Source organism: Echiichthys vipera (assembly GCF_963691815.1).
Source record: "Echiichthys vipera genome assembly, chromosome: X".
Lineage (NCBI taxonomy): Eukaryota > Metazoa > Chordata > Actinopteri > Perciformes > Trachinidae > Echiichthys > Echiichthys vipera.
Window position 1 is genome coordinate 28,648,765 of NC_139825.1, and position 23,636 is coordinate 28,672,400.

The 23,636-nt window shown below is 39.8% G+C and overlaps 2 protein-coding genes across 3 annotated transcripts; both read left to right on the forward strand.

The window, feature by feature from the left end:
- The first annotated feature begins 855 nt into the window (after positions 1–855).
- Positions 856–3,114, forward strand: apof (apolipoprotein F). The gene is made up of 2 exons (XM_083939499.1): positions 856–915; positions 1,516–3,114. Exon 2 carries the CDS (start codon positions 1,554–1,556, stop codon positions 2,853–2,855), a length of 1,302 nt encoding a protein of 433 aa, XP_083795625.1. The 5' UTR covers positions 856–915; positions 1,516–1,553; the 3' UTR covers positions 2,856–3,114.
- Positions 3,115–4,420: 1,306 nt separating this feature from the next.
- stat2 (signal transducer and activator of transcription 2) lies at positions 4,421–22,245 on the forward strand. Of its 2 annotated transcripts, none has more exons than XM_083938854.1 (24): positions 4,421–4,529; positions 10,378–10,525; positions 10,644–10,788; positions 11,059–11,154; positions 11,547–11,639; positions 11,735–11,813; positions 11,956–12,035; positions 12,117–12,268; positions 12,505–12,663; positions 12,759–12,848; positions 14,602–14,661; positions 14,783–14,803; positions 14,957–15,050; positions 15,279–15,326; positions 15,590–15,673; positions 15,801–15,899; positions 16,022–16,157; positions 16,676–16,728; positions 18,757–18,842; positions 18,940–19,076; positions 19,212–19,400; positions 19,614–19,668; positions 19,884–19,975; positions 21,325–22,245. In XM_083938854.1, the coding sequence occupies exons 2-24, from the start codon at positions 10,395–10,397 to the stop codon at positions 21,540–21,542; spliced, it is 2,397 nt and encodes a 798-aa protein (XP_083794980.1). In that variant the 5' UTR covers positions 4,421–4,529; positions 10,378–10,394; the 3' UTR covers positions 21,543–22,245. The 2 variants fall into 2 exon arrangements, with proteins under 2 accessions (XP_083794980.1, XP_083794979.1); XM_083938853.1 differs by lacking the exon at positions 4,421–4,529 and adding an exon at positions 9,632–9,838.
- The last annotated feature ends 1,391 nt before the right edge of the window (positions 22,246–23,636 follow it).

Sequence of the window (23,636 nt, forward strand, 5' to 3'; positions counted from 1 at the left end):
CGCTGGTGTCTCACTGCTATCCAGTGAGACCACCTCATCTCTAATATTGACGTTTTTTAATTTTGTTTTTGAGATAAACTGAAAGATTAAAGGTTGTAATGTTCAAAATTGTCCTATTTCTTAAGCTAATTTAAAAACCCATTGGATGATCTGAAAAGTGCACGGCCACAAATCTGAAAATAGGGCTGTTCTTTATAGGACTTTGTGTTCATAGGACTTTGTGTTCATAGGACTGCAACGTCCTGCTGCAGGGTATGCTATTCTGGGTGCTCTGATTGCCAAATGGACTTTTTACCAAGAGTTTCTATAGTGTGAGTGAATAGAGCTGCAGAATAAAAGAAAGCCTTTTCCACAGGAAAGTGCTGTTAAGATATAAACATACATGGACAGTGAGCAGGTCTTCAGCTGTAAAAATAAATCCATTATTATAAATGGAGTTTTGTATTTCAAATCCTGCGTTTTGTGAGTCTTTACCTCAGATAGCCCTACGTCTGTTTTCCTCACTTGTCTTGACTGCGTAAGAGATAAAACTTGAGGGGAGAATTCTTTCAAGTATTTGGGTCAAAAAAACAAAACCTACCGCCTGAGAGAAAGCAGAGGGACGGGGGAGGGATGAGAGGATCGCAGGGCAGACAAACAAAACTGCTTTAGAACACATGAACTTTCCCCACGTGAATCAATATTCAAGCCCTGGTCTCTCTGTTGAGCAATGAGGCCAAAGAGAAGAGGGAGCTGAAAGACAGATGAGACAGAGGGAGGGCTGTGGGATGTCATGTGTAAAGAAGGAGATTCTCATTGGAGGCAAAGAAAAAGAAGATTCCTTTGCATGTTCCGAGTTAAAAAAAGCATCCTACACGCTGAAGCCATCTTGGGCGCAAAGCTACACTCTGGACTCCACACCTGATTGTTATTAAGGTAAGTGCCGGACATATGGTAACTGCCATGAGATCAAAAGATGCAATGAAAAAGTGAAATTGTGGGTGGAACGATGTTCCTTTTTTTAAGTTGCAGTTACAGGAAAAAGAGCGCAGCCTTTGTATTGGTATGCTTTGTTCTTTCTTGCATTGCTAAAACATTTTAAAATATACATTTTTTTTGTGTACCAATGTTTTTCCACCACTATATTTCCCTGCTGCTCTCCTCTAATGTTAGGATATTTAATTCATGATCAAAGTCATAGAGGGACTTTTGGCATTAATGATCCTGCTCAACATTAAAAATATCTACTCATATATACAATAAATGTATTTTACTCCACATTTGGCTTTTTTTGAAGGCAGACTGGATTCTGAAATCATACAATATCATCCAGAAACATAACAGAATACAAGTAATGAGTCCTTTAATATTGGCTGCAGTGAAAGGTGCAGCCACAGGGCTGTCTCTTGCCACAACTTAATCTCTGTGTGAGAGTTAAAGACAAATCTACTCAACTGCCGGATTATATGTACAATAAGGACTAATTTGTTATGTTGTTGGGTTGATTTTCCTCTTCTTTTCACTTGTTTCATGTAGAGGCTTTTGGGGGGGAAAGCTATAACAAGACTGGAATAATGTCTTTCAAGTTGAAGTGGCTCATTGTGATCCAGCTCCTGCTGAATGAACAGGCTCTGGGCAGGGTCCCACCTCCTCTGGCGCTGAGTAACACTCTGCTTCCAGGAGCTGACTTCAATGAAGGAGGAGAGGAGACAGCCAAACAGGATCATCAGTCTCTCCTGGGATCCCAGCTGCAATTGGTTCTCCCACCTGCAGAAAAACCTGACCCTGTATCAGTGGTTGCACAAAAAGAAGAGAGAGAGAGTTCTGCCAAAAATATACTATCAGTCCTCAGGATGAAGCTTCAGGGGCAGATTCAAGATCATTTCAACATTCAGGGCAACGTCAGCTGTGAGGAGCTGCTGTCTGCCAGCACCCTGGATGACCCATCATCGTCTATGTTCCCCCGGGAGCTCCTGGGTCTCTCTTTAGTGCCTGTGTTGGTGGTGGCAGGCTGCCCACGGGAGGCGCAGACCCTAGTGCTCAAGCTGTACGACCTGCTTGGAGTGGCGGACACAGCAGAGCTCCTGATGGAGGTGGAGGGTCTGATAGAGAGGAGGATGAGCAAGTCTGCATCCACACCTTCAAGGAGGGACCAATCTGGGCGCCACATAGAGGCTGTGATGTATAACATCCAGCAGCTGGCCACGGTGGCAGAAGGTTCCTCCAAACAAGAAGGACAGTGTGAGGGATGGGCCAGGGTGAGGGGAACCACACTGGCAGGAACAGCCGTGGAAGGAGCCACAGGTGATCTAAAGGATGCCGTGAGCACCTGTGAGCGACTGGGAGTCCTGTGTGCTGGTGTGACCAGCAGTGGACTACTGAAACCTGGGAAGTACCAGGCAGTGTTTAAGAAAGGCAGCCGCATCCTGCCCTCTGAATCCACAGCATCTGAATGTTGGATCCGTCAGTGCAGCGCAGAGGAAGAAGACTTGACCTCTGCTGCTTCAGGTCGACGGATGAAGCGAAGCCCCCAGAGGAGCTGCATCAACAAAAGTGAAGAGCGTGTGTACAGCGTGGTAGAGTGGATCCCTGCAGTCAGCACCCTCTACAACCTCGGCACAGCTGTGTATTATGCCTCGGTTAACTGTTCAGAAACAGCCAAGGAGAGAGCCATCCTCAGCGCTGTCGACCTCGGCACGGATGCTCTCATGGTCGCCACAGGGGGGACTGCCGGGGTGGCAGGCTACGCCCTGGGCGCAGGTGTGAAGACTGGTGTGAAAGCTGGTGTGAAGTATCTGCTCAACTCCATGAAGCAGGAAGACGATGTGCTGGTGAACCAGTTCAGCTGGGAGGAGGGCGTCATCACCATCCAGTAGACCGATGGAGCAATAAATCAACCTGTGAGGCTTTAGCACAAAATATTAAGATTATCAGTTACATTTTTTTTAACAATGACACAGGATCAGTGTTTGTTAACTGACATGAAGAGTAACATATTGGTTTACCACACTTTATATAACCTAGATTATTTGAAAAACAAGATTACACATTTTTATCAGCATCACGTTTTGAACGGTAAAAAAAAGCTTTTTGTTTGTGTGACCGTTCACACAAACTTCATTTTACAGTTTGACACAATGATTATTCTTTATTGAAGATGATATCAGTGATCAATTAGTCTGTAAATAATTTGAATTAGTTTATGTTATGAGACAATCTATCCTAAAATATAATGAAAGTTCAGCTAATTTCATTACACATTATTTGTAGATTAATCTCTATAATATATAAAATAAATTTATAAAATAAGTAATGTCATAAATTCAACTTTGAACATTTTTTCCTGTACAATAACAAATTTTGTGTACAATGGATAAAATATTTGAACAATGTTTCATATTAAGCAGCAGCTTTTGAAGAACTGGTCTCAGGAAATTAAACCTTAAATCCCTCAAGACTTTCCTTGTGCTCTCCGTCCAGTGTCTTTTCTTCTGTTCACTTGTTGTTTTCTTCTCTTGCATGTGAAAGTTTTGTCAGATCAGACTCACATTCCCACATCCTGTGTTACAGTAGCTGCAGGGACAACAGACTGAAAACTAAATGTTTGTTGTTTTCTGCCTTTAAATTTTAATAAATTGTATCTTAAATATATACGTGTGCATACAGTTACTGTCAGTAGTAGTTTTGCAGACACACATTGTTTGTATTGTAAAGTAAGACTGTTTTATGGTAAATTAAACTGCAGACAGGTAGGGCCACATTAAAATCAATTGAAACACATTGGATAAAGGTGAAATTCATACGCAAGAATTTAACTAAACGTGATTTCTTAAGTTGGGAAAACATGATCAAATAAAATAAATTAAGTAAACAAAAATCAAAACTCATCAGCAGAACTACTGCCGGAGGGAATGTAAAATACCATACAGAAAAAGTAAATACAAAGTCAGCCTTTTCCTCTCGAGCCACACAGGTCTGCCTGCAACACTAACCACAGTGTTGATCAAGTGAGGATCAACACACGCCCTCATCGCTCTCAGCGTGATCACACTATCCTTTTGGCCGCGGCCAAAACCGGTTTTTCAGCTAAAGTCTAGTACCTTTAAGTAGTGTGAGCGCACCCGCTCCGCGCTCAACTGGGGCCAGCTGGCCCTCCACGGCCCGCTTGAAAGAGGTGGGCTTTAGCGGAGCCGTTTGCACATGTACGAGCACGAGCGTGCGCACGTGTACGCGCACGAGCACGAGCCCTACGGCAGTAGCGTTATGTCCGCCTGTTCGGACATGTAAATAGAAGGACGGACCATGCGCGGACATTTAACAACAACAACAATGGTGGTGAAAGGTTCACGTTGGTGTGATGCGGAGGTGGAGTGTTTACTTCAGATTCGGTCGGATGAAAATATTCAAAAACAGTCGACAAGACGCACAAAAACTCAGAGGTCTATGGAAAAATTTGTAAACAAAGCCACACACACGCGATCAATGCGTGTGACGTGTTACGGCGTGATGACATATGGACAGCAAGAAGTATTGGCCGAGGCCCTGGTAGTGTGAGTACAAACGGGGCTGGGGCGCGGGGGGGAGAGGGAGGGGGGACAAGTACCCTAAAGTCCGGGTCTCGGTCCGGGAGGACAGTGTGAGTCCGCCCTGAATATATGAACAACAATCATTACAGCACAATAACATACTGTCATAATATACACTAGTGGTTATGCCATTGTTTTACTATTTGTTTGTGTGGTTTTGTCTGTGCTTAGGGGTCTACACTTATGAGCTTACAGACCTGCATTATGTGCTTAGTGGTTTTGTCTGTGCTTGTGTGCACTTTTGTGATTTCCTTTCAACTTGCCAGCGACTGTAGATGGAAATTAGCCTGCATGGCTGCATTTGGCACAGACAGTTACATGTTGGACTCAAGTGCTCATGTTAATTATTGTGCATTGTCCCTTCTTAAATAAAATAAACATAAACATTAAGCTATATTTTCTGTTTAGGTTAAGTCATGGTGAGCCGACTTTTAATGTGCTTTATATACAAGTTTGAATTGTTTATTTGAGAGTATAATAAGAATCTTTACTACAGTAAGATATAGGTTTCTCAGACCTCACATAATCTAGGTTATTTTGTAAACAAGATTACACATTTTTCTGAGTGGATTTGCAGTATTTGTATAACAATACTGCGTTGAGGCTCATCCGTTAGGGGTGACGAGGTAGCTTCATGTGAAAAGAGTAACTGATCCATAGAAGCACACGGCATAAAAAGCAGCGCCCACAGACACAAATGAAGGTAAATAACAACGTCTGCCTCTTCACCCTTGATCCTGTCCTCAACCTTCTTTCCAAACAGTGCTACAGTGTGAATGGATGGATTTTATTGCGTTTGTTATCATGTTAGCTAGTTATCGAGGCAAATTAGGTGTTTGTTAAAAGCCCAGGTTATTGTCCTGGACAGATGTGAGTAATTAATGATGAGCAGTAAATTATCTCTCTGAGCGCTGTCCTGTGAACTTTGCACTCACTTTGTACACAAAATTACCAAACAGATACATTTCTTCCCTTCTTGATCTAAATCCAGTCCACAGTTCTTTATTTCTCAGTAAATTGTTCATCTTGATTAAATCCAAACTCAGTAGCTACCTATAAAATAACCGTAACTCTAAATGTAGAAGGAAGAGATAAGGGAGTTGTTTACTCAGATAAGCCCAGCACAGAACACACACAGCCTGCTTCCGGGATGGACATTGTTTGATCTGATTAAAGGAGCTACACTAGTTTAAGATCTCACTGTGAACTATTGTCTTCTAAATTAGTTAATTTTACAGTTCCCCTTCTGTTATCTACTTTACAGTGTGTTACTGTAATAAAAACCATGTACTGGATTACATTACACTGCTGTTATTTCTTGATTTGAAGTAGACTACTGGCAGCAGGGTTGCCAGTACATTACCGTTTTTTCTAGTTTGCTCATTAGTGTTATAATACTGTGTAGATACAGTCATATTTGTAAATAGAGGCTATTACTGGCTGAAAGCCAATTACTATAAATTAGGTGCCGTCCTAGCTGTAACCTTAATAAGCAATTTCAATAAACACTGAATGTGCAGTTCAAGTCTTATTGTGTGGTTAATGTTGCCTAACTCGCTCTGTAGGCTAACATTAGCACATCAAATCAAACAGGTCAGTTTGTCTCGAAGTAACACAACACACGTATTAAACTCCTCTCTTTACCCCAGCACAGAGATGCTATAACGATGTTTTTGATCAGGGTATCGAAGGCAGGTCATCGGCTCAGCAGGGGAAGTTGCTCAGCAAAACTAATAGGAATTTGTAGCTGCCCTTTAAGACGCTTGAGGTCACAACTGCATTATTTTAACAACCTGACAAGGAGTTTACATTCCACACAAATTAACACACACTTGGTTGAATTCTGCTATTTGAGGACGTTCGATAGCCTATCCTTAAACTACCTTAACACCAACACAAAGGAAGAATAGCATTAGGCTATTGCATATATGAATAAGTGAATATAAATAAAAAATAATTCAAAAACTTTGTATAACTCATAGTGAGTGTACTTTGAGGGGGGTGCAGATTTAAAATCTGGTCCCCAGAATGTCTTCAACTCTTTCCACAGCCCAATGATGACGAGTTTCTGCACGGTTGATTTCAATTTATTTTCAGTTAATCAAAATCCCAACTAATGTCTTTAACAGGTGTTTTTTTTTTTTTTTTAACCCAAACAATTAGATTTTTCTAAACTTAACCAAGTACATTTGTTGCCTACACCTCAGAGATTTCTGGAAGGAAGAGGCCAACTTCTCTCTTGTGTGTGTAACAAGTGTGACATCTACTGGTGTGACTGGGAACTGAAAAGATGAGTAAACTACTGTTATTGTTACATAATCCACTGAGGGGCAAGGACCAGAAGAGTTGTAGCTGAGTGGAAAAAACTATGAGAGATTTAACAAAAAAAACAAAAAAAACCTAGTAAATAAGAAGTTATTTAATATCCTCTGCAAAGACATGAATATTTGTACATAAATCTTTAAGGTAGTAGTGGTGGCAAATAACTAATAAGTATATTTAGTGAAGTATAATTTATTGTTACCTGCAGTTTTTCTTGCCATATTTATTTATAGTATTCCCATTATGTAGTAGCTTATTGTACTTGAAAATGTTTTTATTGGGATTAGACATACAATATCATCTTAACATCACACACAGGGCATTGATATAGCTCAAAATATACAGTAGTTTGGTGACGAGACTGTCAGAGACACATAACCATAACTGTACACATGTTCATATACAGATACGGTACAGGCTGCCACACAGACAATACAAAACAAAAGCAAAAAAGAAAGACACTTTAATTTGTGTTATAGCCTATGCATCACATTATAACTGTTTAACTTGAAGGTCTTAATAACTTTTTTGTTAACACTAATATGAGGTGATGCTATGTTGCTTAAAGGTTGAATATGGAGAATGAGCAGAACACCACCATCTAGTGTCTCAAGATCGTGGTTGCAACAACAAATAATAATTCCAGCAGTCGGGTTGCCAGGTTCTTTGCCTAGTGTGTCAAGAGATCAGCCTGCTCCATGTCAAGTGATGAATCATACAGGGTAACGACTAATTTCGACCAATCAATTCATTATTTAACGTTAGCCGGTCTTTCTTTGAGTAGTGTGTAATCGATTAGCTAGCTCTCAACTCAAAAAGATTCCTTCAGCAGTGACCGCAGCTGCTGGATTGGCAAACTCCATTTCACCAGTGCCAGCCTACAGTAGCTGCACCCAACAACAGACAACCCTGGCAACCAGCAACGCCCAACACCATTGGCTGCTACAATGTAAACAGAACGTGACAGAAAGTCGTTGTCAAAAGCAAAGTTTTCTTTTTAAAATTAAAGGTTGAAAATGTAATATCTTTTTAATAAAACACCCACGGGGCATTTTGAGGGGTAGAGAATGAAAGTATTGCTTTTTCATAAAAATATTTATTTATTCTGAATTAATATTTTAAAAAAATGTACGGGTTTGACAATGACTTTCTGTCACGTTCTGTTTACATTGTAGCAGCCAACAGCGTGTTGTGGAAATGGATTCTTCAATAAAGATCAACAAACAGGATCAGCTCATCTCCGTGGTTTATTTTGCCAAAGCATTTTCCTCTGCAGACAAAAATACGTTCATCCCTACATCCTCACAAGTTAGAGTCTAGTAGGAATCACGATGTGCCAAATCTTGCACAGTCTTTTAGGGAGAGGGACAGGACACGAATAGCCTTGGTTGGGTGACGTCTTTAGACCAAACAAAAACATGCCTTAGACATTACAATTCTGAACATTCTGAACCTCTCTCATCACAAGGTCTCTAACACAGGGTACAGATGCACAAATATGCCAATATATCATCATGAGTTAGCTATTTGCATTATCCATTAAAAAGGTGAGACAGAGGAGACACTGAACTGTGTCTGACCTGACAAAACTATGATTATGAATTACAAATATCCAAAATTCCCACAACAAGCGTTAGGCATTGCGGGTAGCCAGGGTTGTCTGTTGTTGGGTGCAGCTACTGTAGGCTGGCACTGGTGAAATGGAGCTTGCCAATCCTGCAGCTGCTCTTTTGTCTCAGCAATCTAGGCCAAGCATTCACTCCATGGACTGAGATAAAGGTGTTCAAAGGCATTAAAACGCATGCTGAAATGGTTTCTCCTTGGTCGCTTAGCTAACTTTCATGTTTACTTAGATGTAACTTATCTGTAATACTTGTCGTTATACTGTCGTTATTTGCTGCTCTGTGTGCCCTGAATTGCCCCCCGGGGACAAATAAAGTTTTTTGAATTGAATTTAATTGAATTGAATTGAATTGAATTGAATACTTGTTTTTATGGTGTGATTTGCCGGAGGGGATGGGTTCAAACAGGCTTAAACAGACTCTGGTCTCCTGTAGTCTACTGGACCGGGTCTAACCAAGCTCACTCTATATATTCACTTAATTTTAAAAAAATGAAAAAGCCATACTTTCATTTTGTACCCTTCAAAACGCCCGTGGGTGTGTTATTTATTTATTTATTAATATAGGTTTTAATAAAGATTCTACATATTCAACCTTTAAATTGATTAATAAAGTATTAGTAAAGTGGACTGGCAATTTCTCTTACAAATATGGAATTTTCCAAATATAATATATAGTTTAATGATATATAATCCAGAACATTCTTGTACATTTACAGTATTAAAAGCTGCTGCCCCCGCGACCCGACCCCGGATAAGCGGATGAAGATGAGAGAGATGAGAGAGAGAGAAAACTCTTCTTTGACTTAACACGAGTGCGTCAGGTGCTCACTTCCTCACTTTCACAACCTAATTTCTCGGGAAATGTTCAGACGGGGCCATAAGTTTCTATTTCGCTCCGTGACACGCCCCTCGCGTCAGATTGACGTGGCAACGAACCAATAGCGCGGGCTGTTTAGTGTCCGGCTCGACCAATGAGCTGTTAGCTCTGAGCTCACCGAGGAAACTGTGGTGACGTGACGCGGACATTGCGGCTCTTAAACTGGTTTAACGGCAGTTGCTTCCGAGCCAAAATGGCGCCCGTGGTTACCTTGAGAAGAATCATTTGGGAGGGATAAGTGGATATCCAATGAAACGGAGAGCTAAAAAAACATTAAGGAAATAACATTCACACGTCTGCGTACTGTTGGAAGTGGTTTTACCAACACCAGAATAAAGTAGACAGCTAACCACCAAACCTGGAAACAACAGCTGAAGGTAGCAATGCAATCTTAAATGACCAGTTAGTTACTAAGGCGTTTCTAAGTGGACTCGGACTGCATCAAGTAAGGTAACGTCAATTAACCCTTTGAGTACTACTCGAGGAAATATATGTGTAATATGAGTGTTGTTGATGACTGACAGTTTGTCCAACACATGCTGACACACATATAAAGTATACTTGTCCTAACTTACTATGAGACATGGGGACTAGGTTGTATCTTTATGTCCATCTTTATGGATTGTACTATACATTAATTGATACTTTTTGTACTTATTTAAGGTACGTTTTTACTGTACTAGAGACCTTCCATTGTGTCCTGAATAAAATATTATCTTTATTATTATTATTATTATTATTATTATTATTATTATTATTATTATTATTGTAATGGCTTGTTACAACGATAATAACACAAATTGCAGTCATTGACGTTCAGTTACATGTCATAACTCAACATAGTTAGCATTCACAGGTCATATCTTCAGATATCTTCAGAGTTTGCTCTTTCAAATTTGATTATATAACTGTATATCACTAAGTGGCGCTGTCAGGACACTGAGCCTCTCTACACACGCGTTGACAGTGGTTTGCTGTTTCTGTGTCAGGTGTTTCCCCTGATAGGATGGCTCAGTGGGACAAACTGAGGCAGCTTTCTGCTGCGTACACACAGCAGTTACATGAGCTCTATGACAGGGATGCTCTGCCTATGGATGTGCGCCACTACCTGTCAGCCTGGATAGAGAAGCAGGAGTGGTAAGGCAGCACGCTCCCCTGTTTTGATATCATTCAACCCACATTATATCTTTCAAGAATTACAGTAGATTAAATTTAAAAAATCTGCTAATTTGTACCTTTGTTTTTCGTTCTGCAGGCAACGAGCAGCGCGGGACTATGACTTTGCTAAGGTGCTGTTCCAGTGCCTGCTGGAGAATCTGGATATCCAACACAGCCGCTTTGTCCAGGAGGAGTCATTCTTACTGCAGCACAACATTAGACGCTACAAACAGAACTTTCAGGTTTGACTGGATGAGCATGTTGTAAAAACAAAAACACAAGTAATTGTTATTTTGAATTGGAAATATCCACATTGAATATACTTGGCACCCTTCAGATAGATTTGCAGCATTGTTGAATTTGCATTATGCTTGAGTCAAGAGAAAGATCTGGAGTTTCTTTTACTTTCCTTTTAGTACGGTCAGCCAATAAAGAAATCCTGCCTGTGCTAATATTTTTAAGTAATTATTATTAAAGTTTTTTCTGATGATCTGACCTCTTTTCCCTGACAGAGGTACCTGGATGAACCCTGCGCCTTGGCAAACACAATACTGTGGTTTTTGGGAAAAGAGAAGGAAATCCTGAACAATGCTGAGATCGAAGAGAAGGTTAGGGCAACAACTCATCAACTCATTGACACAATGAATAGATGGGACACACCCTGTTGCTAATACAACATAAGGCTTGGGTAGTGTTTGATTTATATCTATTCTGGTTCATAACAATTCTTCAGTTCGATTCTTTGAAGGCCGGGGTTAAAACAGGTCACATGCTAATTTTACAGAAAACATTTTAAAGTTATACCTTTAATCAGTTATTCTGAAAAAATGTTTTTACTGTCTTTTTAAAAGCACCACATGTGCTAAAAACAATCAACAGGACTTATTATGTGGGGTAAAAAAACAAGATTTTCCACCAAGCAGCGGTATTCTTTTAACTGCCACTCTCACTCACACTTGATCTCTGCACCTGCTCCTCCTACTCCTTTTCTTGGTCTCAGGTCCAGCTTTTGCGTGTGGAGCAGGAAGCCATGGAGACCAGCAGCCAGCAGGACCTTGAGCGTAAAATGGCTGGCCTCAGGAATGAAGTGCAGGTGCAGATTATGTCGCTTAATGCCTTTTATGTTGTGCTTTGAAGTTGAAATATTACAGTTCATTCATTTTTTTCCTCTGGACTTTTGTAATGTAGTGCATGGAACATACAATGTTGTGTCTGGAGGAGCAGCAAGACGAGTTTGATTTTAAATACCAAACCCACAAGATGGAAGGCAAGCAGATTCATAATTTCTGGTTATATTTGCATGTTGTGATAATGAGTAATAAAGAGGGATGAATCACAGCTATATGTTCTCTTTTGTTTTGTCTGTCTGCTATGGAAAATGTCATCCCACTGTGGAAACGGTTATGCAGCTGTGGCAGATGAAGCTGTGAAGAAGGAACAGATGAACGTTCTTCAGTTACTTGTAAACAGACTGGATGAATGTAGAAAGGTATGGCGTTATTCATGTTCGAGAATAAAACCTTCATCTCTTCAGTCCAATTATTTCCTTATCTTTTTTGTGTCACCGTAGAGCACACTGTCAGGCCTTATTAAGCTCCTGGACAGGACTGATGACCTGATCGAGATATTGGTGAATAAGGAGCTGGTGGAGTGGCAGAGGAGGCAGCAGAAAGCTTGCATTGGCGCTCCAGACGATTTTTGTCTGGATCAACTAGAGAAGTGGTATGTTCATCTCCACCTGCTCCACCACATTAGTTTTTATCTTTGGTGTTCACTGTAGAAGTTATTTCAATAACCCATATGTAAATTGCTAGGCTGGAGAAAAATGGGTTGTTTATGTGTTGAAATTGAGACCTCACATCCCACTTCATTTGTTGGTGTGTTTTTCCCATTGTTTTCTCCATTTTCTAAGACTTGTGTGAACATCAACACTTTTCTCTTTTCCTCGTGTTTTGTAGGTTCACCTGTGTGGCAGTGTGTCTGTTCCAGGTGCGGGAGTTTCTTGGTAAGCTGGAGGAGCTGGTAGGAAAAGTGTCATATGACAACGACCCTGTGAAGGCCCAAAAACCTGCAATGCAGAAGAGAGCAGATACTCTTCTACAAGCCTTACTCAAAAGGTCTCTCTTTTAGGACACACTTTCTTACACTCTCTTACTCTCTTGTGATTTCCTTGAAGAATTTCCTGACATCCTTGTTTTACTGTTTCTTGAAGTTCCTTTGTGGTTGAGACTCAGCCATCCATGCCTCAGGGAAAAGGATCCCTGGTTCTCCGCACAAACGTTCAGTTCTCTGTCAAGACCAGGCAAGTGTTCCACTCCAGACAATCACTACAATCCTATGTATTTATTCAAATCTACTTTTGAGTACGTTTGTAACATTATCTATATTTTTAGACTTTTCCTTGACACATTCTGACTAATGCTGTCATTGTCATTGACAAGAAGTGACCAATAAAAGAGCGCAGTGTGCTTCTATCTACAGGAACAGACCACAACATAGGTTTGCAGTGGAGCTAAACCCACCTAAATGAGGTTTAATTTGGCTGTATAGCAATGGTTTTCAAACAATTTACACTGCGTACCACCTCAGAAAATATTAGGGTCTCCAAGTACCTCCACTGTGACTGAAAATTGCAGTAGCACACACCAACCCTATTCAGCTACGGACAGTTCACGCAGGAGGCAGGTTTATTCCTAATCAGAAGATTATATATTGTCGACTGTTGACTGCTATTCAGAGGGGTTGTACTAGAGCTGGCTTTTAAACTAACACAGCTCATTTGGGCAGCTTTCACAGAGCCATAGACAGCACCGGCAAATTGCTACAGGGTTGTGTGGTGGTGGGAGTTTCACTTATGGCCCATTTTTGTGACATCCTGTTGTGTTCTTTAACCCCCTAATGTAGCACAAGTAGTCTTTATATTTCTCTTAGACTATTGTTTTCTGTCGGATCATTGTTATGATCTCGACATTTCCGACCGCACTCGAGGGCAGCTTTCACTTTAAATGTACACTAGATTTAGAATATTTTTGCAGCTTTACCTTGCTGTAAGACAGCGCTCTTCATTTCCACAGAAGTTTCCTTCTCTCTTTGTTCAGTCTCCCTCAGTAAAAGTTCTTCTCCTGCTCATAAAGGGAGTCTCTTGTCCCCACAATGAACGGCATTTCATCGTTGCTGTTATAATCGCTGATTTTTAGTTTCCTGTATTTGTTTATTCCCTAAACCGCGGAAAGTCTGACTTAAACAATGGGTCTGCAGTGTAATACAGCTGATTCCAATCAGAGAAGTGAACTTGAACACACATTATGACCTTTCCCGTAGCCCCATAGTCACTGAAGTAAATATTGGACCCATTTATCACAAGCCACAGTCTGAAAATTAGGAGAAAATGAATTTATTTTTAGGCCTGTTTCTGTCTCAGCAACAAACTCTTCTGTGAGCACAGCTAAGCCAACATCAACTAACATTCACAAACGCCTCAGATGACTCATTTTTGTAATGGCAAATATGGCAGTTAGTTGTGTAAATATCTAACTTAAGCAAAGGAGAAAATATAAAATCATATGCAAGTATAACTTGTCATACATCAAGACGTTCACTTCACTTTCAAAGGAGACCATGTCCACCTAGGAGACAGGAAGTGTGTACCATTTAATCCTACTGGCACAGCTTAAAATGCATCTTTACCATAGAGACTCTTTGGCAACGTAGCAGGCTGACATCCAAACAAAAATATTACAAGAAAGACTACATTTATTTTGAATTACAAATGACAAATCAGAAACCCAATAGTAATTTTAAATGTATTCATTTGATAGCATTATATATATTTAAATTATTATTATAATTTAAAGAATACATTTTGGAAATTCCTCCAAATACCAGTAGAGGGAGCTTCTGTACCACCAGTGGTTCCCAAATGTGACTTTGATCTCTAAAACCTACTTTGTTCCATATTGTAACATTTACAGTGTTTCTATTTTCCTGTTTTTTCACAATTGACTGTTTAGTATCTTAATATTTCTAAAACCTTACACCTGACTCAATATTTACAGACTTCTTGTTAAGTTTCCTGAGCTGAACCACTCCATGAAAGTGAATGTGTCCATGGACAGGTGAGATTCCTCCTTTATTTTGAGTTGCTTTTAACTATGCCCACGTCACACCTGCAGCCTTTAGTTCTTCAAACAATAGATAATGTGTTTTGACTGTTGTGCTTCTCCTCCTTAAAATTAGGGAGGCTCCTCAAATCAAAGGGTGAGTATTTTTTTATATAACTTTAGCTTCCTTATTATTATTATTATTATTATTAATATAATTTTTGTTATTAGTATTATGTTATTCAAGAGGCACTGTATTAAACTTTTCGTTTGATGTGAAATGTTTTTACTAAAGCTAGTATATTCACAGATATCGTCGTTTTAATGTCCTGGGGACCAAAGTTAAGGCCTTGAACATGGCAGAGAGCCAGAGTGGAGGCATGGTGGCCGACTTCAGACATCTTGTGAGTAATAATGATTTTAAAAGAGAAAAAAATATTAAATGACAACTGAGGAAACTTCTATCAACAATTAGATGTAAAGCTTGTAATACAATGAAGGTTAAATCCTATAACATATTGTACTTAACTGTTGACATCAAGTGCGTACACACATACAGTAAAGCAGCACCTTTCATCTCAGGTGGTAGTATTGTTGTGTGATTAGTTTTTTATACTCTTATTTGTCTGTAGACTCTGAAGGAGCAGAAGTCTGGAGGTGGCGGCAAAGGAGTCAGTGATGTGAGTTGACTTTGGCAATCCTGAATTTACTGTCTTTGCTGTCAGTTTAACCCAGTACGTCATAATTCAAGAACATGTGAAAACAAAATAAATGGTGTGTGTGTTTGTGTGTTTGTGTTTGTGTGTGTGTGTGTGTGTGTGTGTGTGTGTGTGTGTGTGTGTGTGTGTGTGTGTGTGTGTGTGTGTGTGTGTGTGTGTGTGTGTGTGTGTGTGTGTGTGTGTGTGTGTGTGTGTGTGTGTGTGTGTGTTGGGTGTGTTGACAGATTTCTCTCAGTGTGACAGAGGAGCTGCACATCATCTACTTTGACACTGTATTTGAGCTGAAAGGCCTGTCAGTTGAGTTGCAGGTGGAGTTTATTCTGCTTCTTTTCTTGTTATATGGCTGGCTTTACAAAGGCATATACTTGTTTTAAGTGTATTCTTTTATGGAAATGTCCTAAATAATAGTTTTTTTCCCCCTGCTACCCAACCTAGGCCTCGTCAATCCCAGTCATCATCATCTCCAACTCCAGCCAGCAGCAGAGCGCCTGGGCGTCTGTCCTCTGGTTTAACATGCTCAGCCTGGACACCACGGTGAGACATCCCCGTGACTTACACACTCACACCACGTGGCATTTTTGCAGTTCAAGTGTGCTATTAGAAGGCAATAGAAATGAATGAAGTATATATTTGTTAATGTGCATCTGTTTCTCCAGGATGTCCTGTTCCTTGCCAACTCTCCTGCAGCCACTTGGCCTCAGTTTGGAGAGATGTTGAGCTGGCAATTTCTCTCTGCCACTAAACGTGGTCTGAATGAGACTCAGCTGGAAATGATTGCACACAGACTCTTTGGTAAACATTGCTTTTATGTTCTGCTTCAGGTGCACGTCTTCGCTTATTTGTATCTTTGTTCTGTCCATAAATAGAGCTGAATTAATTCATCTCTGAATCAAACATGATACCAGGGAACACCTTGGTACAAATGTTACACAAGTTATTGCAGTTTTACTGACTTTGCACTTAAAGATTATATTTTGGCCACTTGACATGCCATTTGGAAGGATATACATTATTTCACTGAATAACCAGTGAACCAGCTGTTTTGTATCTAGTTTCTGGTAAGAATAGAGCTGACCATACTGTATATACAGTATAGTGGCAACTCTAACCATGGTAAATTGGTACTTTTGCCATCTTCTCCCCTGATCAAACAACGTATGCCCAAAACTTTAAGCTTTTAGCTGATAAGCTCAAAAGTGTGATTGTTCTCACAACTTTATCAGATTTTTGAAAGCTGTTCATGGCTATATGATAGATTATGTCAGTGAATGATAGTTGCATAATGCATCTTGTATTTTCTATCCCACCAGGAAAGCAGCAGAATTATGACACCTGCAAAGTAGCTTGGTCAAAATTTAGCAAGGTAAGAACGCTGGATCCTAAAAAATATTTAGCAGCGTGGCTCGAGGGATTAATTTTAACTCTAACCACTTGACTTGAAATGTTTCGACTTTGGTGATCGCCTGTCTTCACCCCCCCTGGCTTTACCAAGAAGTTGCTGCTTTAGTCATCCCCTGATTTTTCCTCCACTGCCACCATCAAGTTAAAATGCTAGTTTGTTTAATATTTGGGTTAAAAACTAATAACATTCCCTTCATGTATGTTGTGGTTAGTTGTTACATGCGTGTCAGCTACATAACATGGTAAACTAAGGCATTGCATTTGATTAGCATTTCCTGCTAAAAATTAGCAAGCTAACAGTGTGAACTCATTAGCTGACAGCCATAAAAATCAACGTATTGTCATTTTACCTTTGTCTTATCGATGAAAAAGGTGTCTAAATGACTTTAGGTGTGATCGTAATTGTTCACATGTTCGGCCGCCGTGCCTGTCTTGTTTCAAAGGAGTGTTTGGACCCGGAAATCGTATTTTGAAAGGGTGCAACGTCAGACTTAAAAGCTGGATTATGCTTTTCTTTAGTTTCTGTCATATATATATATCTTGTTATAAGTTTGGAGGTTCATGCTAAACATGTCCAAAGTCTCAATTAATGAGGTAAACGTGTTTACGGTAACTAGGTTAACCCCCCATGAGCAGATCTGCTCAGGATACAGACGGCTGTCAACAGTTTTTCTGACATCAAGCCCTCACAGATTTTCAAATAAGGTCATCTGCTCCAGGCATGGCACACCGGGCATGCCCACTTAGTACAGCTCAAAAAGCTCTGGTTGAACGAGATGCTGTTTACTACATGTAGCTACATGCTGTAATATTTGTTTCTTGCGCAACAGAGTAGGCGTGTTTCCATTAAGTGCCCATTCAGGGCAGGCCCTCTCAAATGGCCTTTCACTCGACGTGTTCCCATTACCAAAAAAAGGCCAGAGAGGGATTTAGGAGACTCCGGAGGTGACGTATCACTCTGAAGAGGTTTAAATTGCCGGTGATCAGCTGATCAGTGATACAGCTGCATGCTGCTCTTCCTCTAAGTGAGAAATACAGAATAGTTGTAGTTTGATTTAAGTCATCTTATGTACAAGTAACATGAAAGAAAACACTGGACCTTAGATCAGAGGCACTGTAAAAGTATTTGGTGTGTGTGTGTGTGTGTGTGTGTGTGTGTGTGTGTGTGTGTGTGTGTGTGTGTGTGTGTGTGTGTGTGTGTGTGTGTGTGTGTGTGTGTGTGTGTGTGTGTGTGTGTGTGTGTGTGTGTGTGTGTGTGTGTGTGTGTGTGTGTGTGTGTGTGTGTGTGTGTGTGTGTGTGTGTGTGTGTATGCGCATTTGTGTGTAAATGAGAGAGAGAGAGGGAGAGGTATGGAGCATGCTGCTGTGTTCTTCTACTACCCCACTGGATAAAAGACTGTCTACTAGTCTACAAGTCTCTACTTTACCGTGTTGTGGTTGCGTCTGTAGGTCTGTACGACCACACATCACATCCCACTAAGAGCTACATCCAATCAGCAATCGGGTATATTTCAGGGGACAAAAGGCCCAAGCCATCAGCAGTATGAGGAAAATAGTGTTTTTTGACATTATAGCATGTAAACAAGAAGCATGTAGGAACCTGAAAAAGAGTATAATGAGCGGCAGTAGCTCAGTCCATAGGTGACTTGGCTGGGAACCGTAGGTTCGCTGGTTCAAGTCCCTGTGTGGACCGTGTATGGAGCGTGGACTGGTGGCTGGAGAGGTGCCAGTTCATCTCCTGGGCACTGCCGAGGTGCTGTTGAGCAAGGCACTGTAACATGATTAATAATAAGAGTGAAAAAATTCAATTTCCCCTTGTGGGATAATAGGCTCCCCTAATTTTTATCCAGCGTACAGTTTGATTTCCTTCACAATGAGCACTAGAACCTCACAAAGCCACTTGTGTGGCTGTAGATTCGCAGTCGTGTTTATTGTTAATGAATATACTGTAGGTGTGAATTGATGATGTTTTCTACACCTATTGTTACAGGAAAATACTCCTGACACTTTCTGGGTGTGGTTTGATGGTATCTTGGTGATGGTGAAAACATACCTTGAAGACCTGTGGAGGGATGGGTATGTTTTGTCTCATCTGAATTTAAAACAGAGATGCTTAGCTCATGTCATGGGAGAAGTTACTTGTTTTATGTAAAACTTTTAATCTGTACTTTAGCCTCATCATGGGTTTTGTGAGCAAAGGCAAAGAGAAGTCGCTCCTGAAGAAGAAACAGAGAGGAACGTTTTTGTTGCGCTTCAGTGAAAGTGTCATTGGAGGAATCACCTTTTCCTGGGTGGAAACCACCATAACTGGTGAGATATTTCTATTTTATGATAATTCTAAAAAACATTTTGAAATCTTTACATGGGAGACATATACAAACTTCCGTTAAGCTTACCTAAAGTCACCATGTTTGCCTATGAATAATCATACTCTTTCTATTGCAGGTGAGCCTGACGTAAAGACAGTCCAACCCTTCACCAAAGTTGACCTCTGCCAGATCCCCTTCCAAGAAATCATCAGGAGTTTTCAGATCTTAGAAGCTGAAAATATCCCAGAAAATCCCCTGCTCTACTTATATCCCAACACCCCTAAAGATGAGGCTTTTGGAAAATACTACTCTGAGAAGACTGGAAGTAGGGGCATCAAATGATTTTGTTGATACCTTTTGCTTGTTTACATAAATATTTTAGAAAACAAATTTGCCAAACACCAATTTGCTGTTTTGGTTAATTATATGTGAATAGTGTTTTGTCTTGCAGTAGTGTTAGGTATTTTATTTACTCTAATTACTTTGACGGTGTTTGGGATGAAAAAACACATTAATATCTAAACTTGTGTTTTTTCAGATGACAGTCCTTACATCAAGTACATCAAAACCAAGCTGGTGTTTGTTTCAAAGGAGTAAGTCGGTTATTATTATTTTTTTTCCCAGCATGGTTTACAATATCTTGCTTATTTGAATAAAACAGTCCCTTATATTCTAAATGTGCTATTTATACAGAAGCAGCAACTACAAACTAAAGATACACTTGCTTCATCTAAGAAGTAGTGTACCCACACCCTGTTTTATGTCATGAGCAACTGGTTGTAATGACTGTTTGTTATTGGTCATGTAGGAACACACTGGAGGCTAGGTCACCCATGTCCTGTGACATGGCACAGGGTCAAGGCCTGGAGCCAATGAATGGCCTGTGTGGAGAGGCAGCTGGTGAGTCATGGCTGTCCTTGCTGTCCCATCCAGCTGAAACCCACGAATCCCACTCCCTTCATCACAGAGCTCTGTTGCCCTCTTTATTTTGGCCTTTTTCGGTTTAAGAAATCAACGGGGAAGATGCTGTCTAAATAAATGTCCTATGACAGCTATGAGATGTAGAAGTTCTGTCTCATGTGCTATTGGGCTGTGTGCTTCTTCTACTGCATGCATGCTCACAGTAGTCTGCTCTACTGCACATAAAGTCTAACAGGTGTGGAGATGATTGGTTTTAACAAAACTGTTGCTAACATGTTTGTCATTTTTTTAATAGATTTTTTATTCTACCTTCTGATGCTTGGGTAATTTGCTTGGTGTATGTATTGAAGCCAAAGGTTGAACAACAACCAATCATGAAATCAAAGATGATGTGGCTTTAACTCTTCTTCGTCTTCTCCTTTGAATTCTTGTTATCACTAGGAGTAATTCTGGTAGCGATGACATTTGATCTGACAGTGATTCAATTTCAATCCATTGGAAATATACTTTTCAGGACTTGGAAAGGACTTTGCGTCCTGTAAATAATGAGCTTGACTGTGTGCGGATCCATGTACCATTTTGGTGAAAGTAAAAACTATGGACATATGAGAGAAACCCTTTTATAAAATGGTAACAAAATCTACCTACCAGCACCTCTATAACTCACTAATTAACAAGTTATATTTTGTTTAGATTATTAAAACAAAAACCCAAGTGTTAAAACAACTATAAGCAAGGTTATTAGATATGTGCTGGGCTATTTCTTGGCCCCGACTTCAATCTCCCCTAGTTCCCTAGCAACTGCTCAGAACCAAGAAATAATGTTGTTAACGTATTAATTAGCTAACATTAGAGATGCTGGCTTTTTTTTATTACATTTTTTTGACTATTGGACTATTGTTTCCAGTTTTCAAGCGAAGCTAAGCTAATCAGCGGTTCGCTGTTGGCCTATATTTAATGCTCAACTATTCCTTTATGAATTACAAAAGGTAGTAAGTACTTTTAATTGAGTTATTAAGACAGCAAAACAAACTAAAAAGAAAATACCATCATTCAACATAGACCGAGTGTAATGAATTGTGTTTAAAAAGTTGAATAGTTTGTTAATTGCAAGCAAAAATAACATCACTGCATGCAACTCAGAAGGATCTTACGCATACTTAAACCTTACCTATCTATTCATTCACAGAGCATCAGTCTGTACTTTCTTTTTTCTATTTTTGAGTTGCATTGCACATCACATTTTTGTGAAAACAGTACAGAAAATAAACAACACAGCCATGACAGCAGAAACAATATCTTTCTCTCTTCCCTTTCTCTGCACTCAGAACCAAACGGGAGCCCTCATCCTCTGGAAGCGTATCACCCTGATCCCATGCTGTCTGGCTCTGTTCCCACTACAGAGGATGATTTACAGCTGTTTCTCAACAACCCCAACCTCTTCATTGACTCGGACATCTTGCAAGATGAGCCGGAGCTGCCTGACTTCAGTCTCCCAGGGTTTAATTGTCTGCCTCCACAATCATGTGGAAGCATTTTCCAGTAAGCCTCTGCGCATATTTAACCAAACCACTATATCATCCATTGTCAGCTTGTCACACGTAGCAGATCCACTGTGAACATAATAGTTTGCTTTTTACAAAATATTTGACAGCCCCTCTGCTAACCCTGACAGTCCATATTGAATAATGGCTTTTTGCAATCTGTATTTGAATGATGTGTGCACTTCGAAATCTGTATAATATAAGCTTTGTAATTCCCCTTTATCATGTTAAACTATTGTTTATAATGGTTCAGTGAGACTATTTGAAGACATAAAAGAGTGATAATTTAATTAGCTGGACTGATATTCACTCTATTATTGTCCCAGGCCCCTGTTCTAGACCCATCAACTATCATGCGTCATAAACTCTTGGGCATGAACATTTTTGCATTTTGGAGCCCTGTTATTTCAAGATAAGACATCTAGGGAACAATATAAAAGTGACAGTGTAAGCAGGTGTGAAAAGATTTATATGAGGTATTGTTGAGTACAGTTTACAGACTGCACATTCATTTTTTGTGTTAATGTTTGTTGTGAGTCCCTTTGGGTTGCTATGTTGTTACCACCTACTTGTGATTAATTGCACTGACACATTGCACTTCCTTCCCTTAACTTATAGGCTTTTATATTAACCTGTTCCTTTGAATCCAAATGTTATCACCAATAAAAGGGAAATGGCAGTTCATTAATAATTAAAATGTTGTAAACTAACAAATGAGAAGTATCATGAGTCTATGTTCTCAGTAGCTTGGTTATGATGCAGATCTGATGCCTATTTCAGACTGCAATGCAAAATCTTAACCCTCTACTGCACATTATGTTTATTCTTCCCAAAAAATTGCATCCTATTGTTTCATCCTAATTGTCACTCTTGCCCACCCCCTCAGAGCAATACTATGCTAGTTTCTGTTTGGGAACATTACTTAAGTGAAATACATCAGATATTACTTTGTTTTATGTAGTATCTGTTCAGAACATTGGTATTGTGCAGTCAGCACAGTTCTAGTCATGTTGTAACATCATTTGTGGGAGCTGATGAACATCCTCAGGTGTATTTGTTTTTACAGGAGGTTTGCCTTCAGTTTTCTCAATAAGTTCATCCTCAGATGTTGCATCAGCTCCTTCAAAAAACATTTTAGTATTACAATATCCAAAATAGTGTCATATGTAAGTTTGCATGGTCGCACTTTTATTATGTTGACCTACTTACTTCCACCACGATGTGCAGTTTCAGATTGATTATTATACTGTATGATGTAGATTATACTATAGTTAGAGTTATTTCTCACTATGAGAGTACATGTATGAACTCTTTGATTAGGCCCGTATAATGTCCCTGCGTCCATTGCAGGTGAATGTCAGTGGATATGTTCAAAACAATGACCATCACGTCCTTCTCTGAGCACAATACTGTGCTGCTGTATGTTTAAGCACCAAACTGCACTACGTCACCCTGAGGAAACAAAGAGAAAACCCCTTTATATTATAAATATATTTATATGTTTTCCCAGTAGCCTACAGGAGACCAGAGTCTGTTTAATCTGTTTGAACCCATCCCCTCCGTCAAATCTCACCACAAAAAAAAGTATTGCGGAGGAGTTTACTGACAGTTACCGTTACAGCTAAGTTAACATGAAAGTTAGCTTCAAGGAGAAACGTAGAAACTTCAGACTAAATATGTTTTTTTATGGAACATTCTGTACCCCTCAAAACGCCCCTGTTGGTGTAATTTAAAAAAATATATAGCTTTTAATAAAGATTCTACATATTAAACCTTTAACACTGATTATAAATCAGGCAATGTCATATAGACCTTTTCAACGTAATTTCATTGCTAGGCAACAGCCATGATCCTTGTTAATTTCCTGCGAGATAAATAAACTATTTAGAATGTTTATGTTTACATCTTTGAGGGCTATATAGCCCTTTTCAAAGATGTAAACAAACAACATAAACATTCTAAATGTGTCCTAGTTTATTTCCTGTAGCAGTGACTGTGAATGACATCAACTGACCGGATGTTAACAAGGACCATGGCTGTTGCCTAGCAATGGAATTCCATTAAAAAGGTCTATATTAGTGTTTTTTAGAGAATGT

What these genes read in the sequence shown, in the direction of transcription:
- stat2 (XM_083938854.1), top strand. Translation starts at nt 10,395, where the DNA reads ATGGCTCAGTGGGACAAACTGAGGCAGCTTTCTGCTGCGTACACACAG. An exon ending in CTGGATCAACTAGAGAAGTG is followed by an intron (nt 12,269 to 12,504) that starts GTATGTTCATCT and finishes CGTGTTTTGTAG; the next exon opens with GTTCACCTGTGTGGCAGTGT. An exon ending in CTACAAGCCTTACTCAAAAG is followed by an intron (nt 12,664 to 12,758) that starts GTCTCTCTTTTA and finishes TGTTTCTTGAAG; the next exon opens with TTCCTTTGTGGTTGAGACTC.
- apof (XM_083939499.1), top strand. Translation starts at nt 1,554, where the DNA reads ATGTCTTTCAAGTTGAAGTGGCTCATTGTGATCCAGCTCCTGCTGAAT.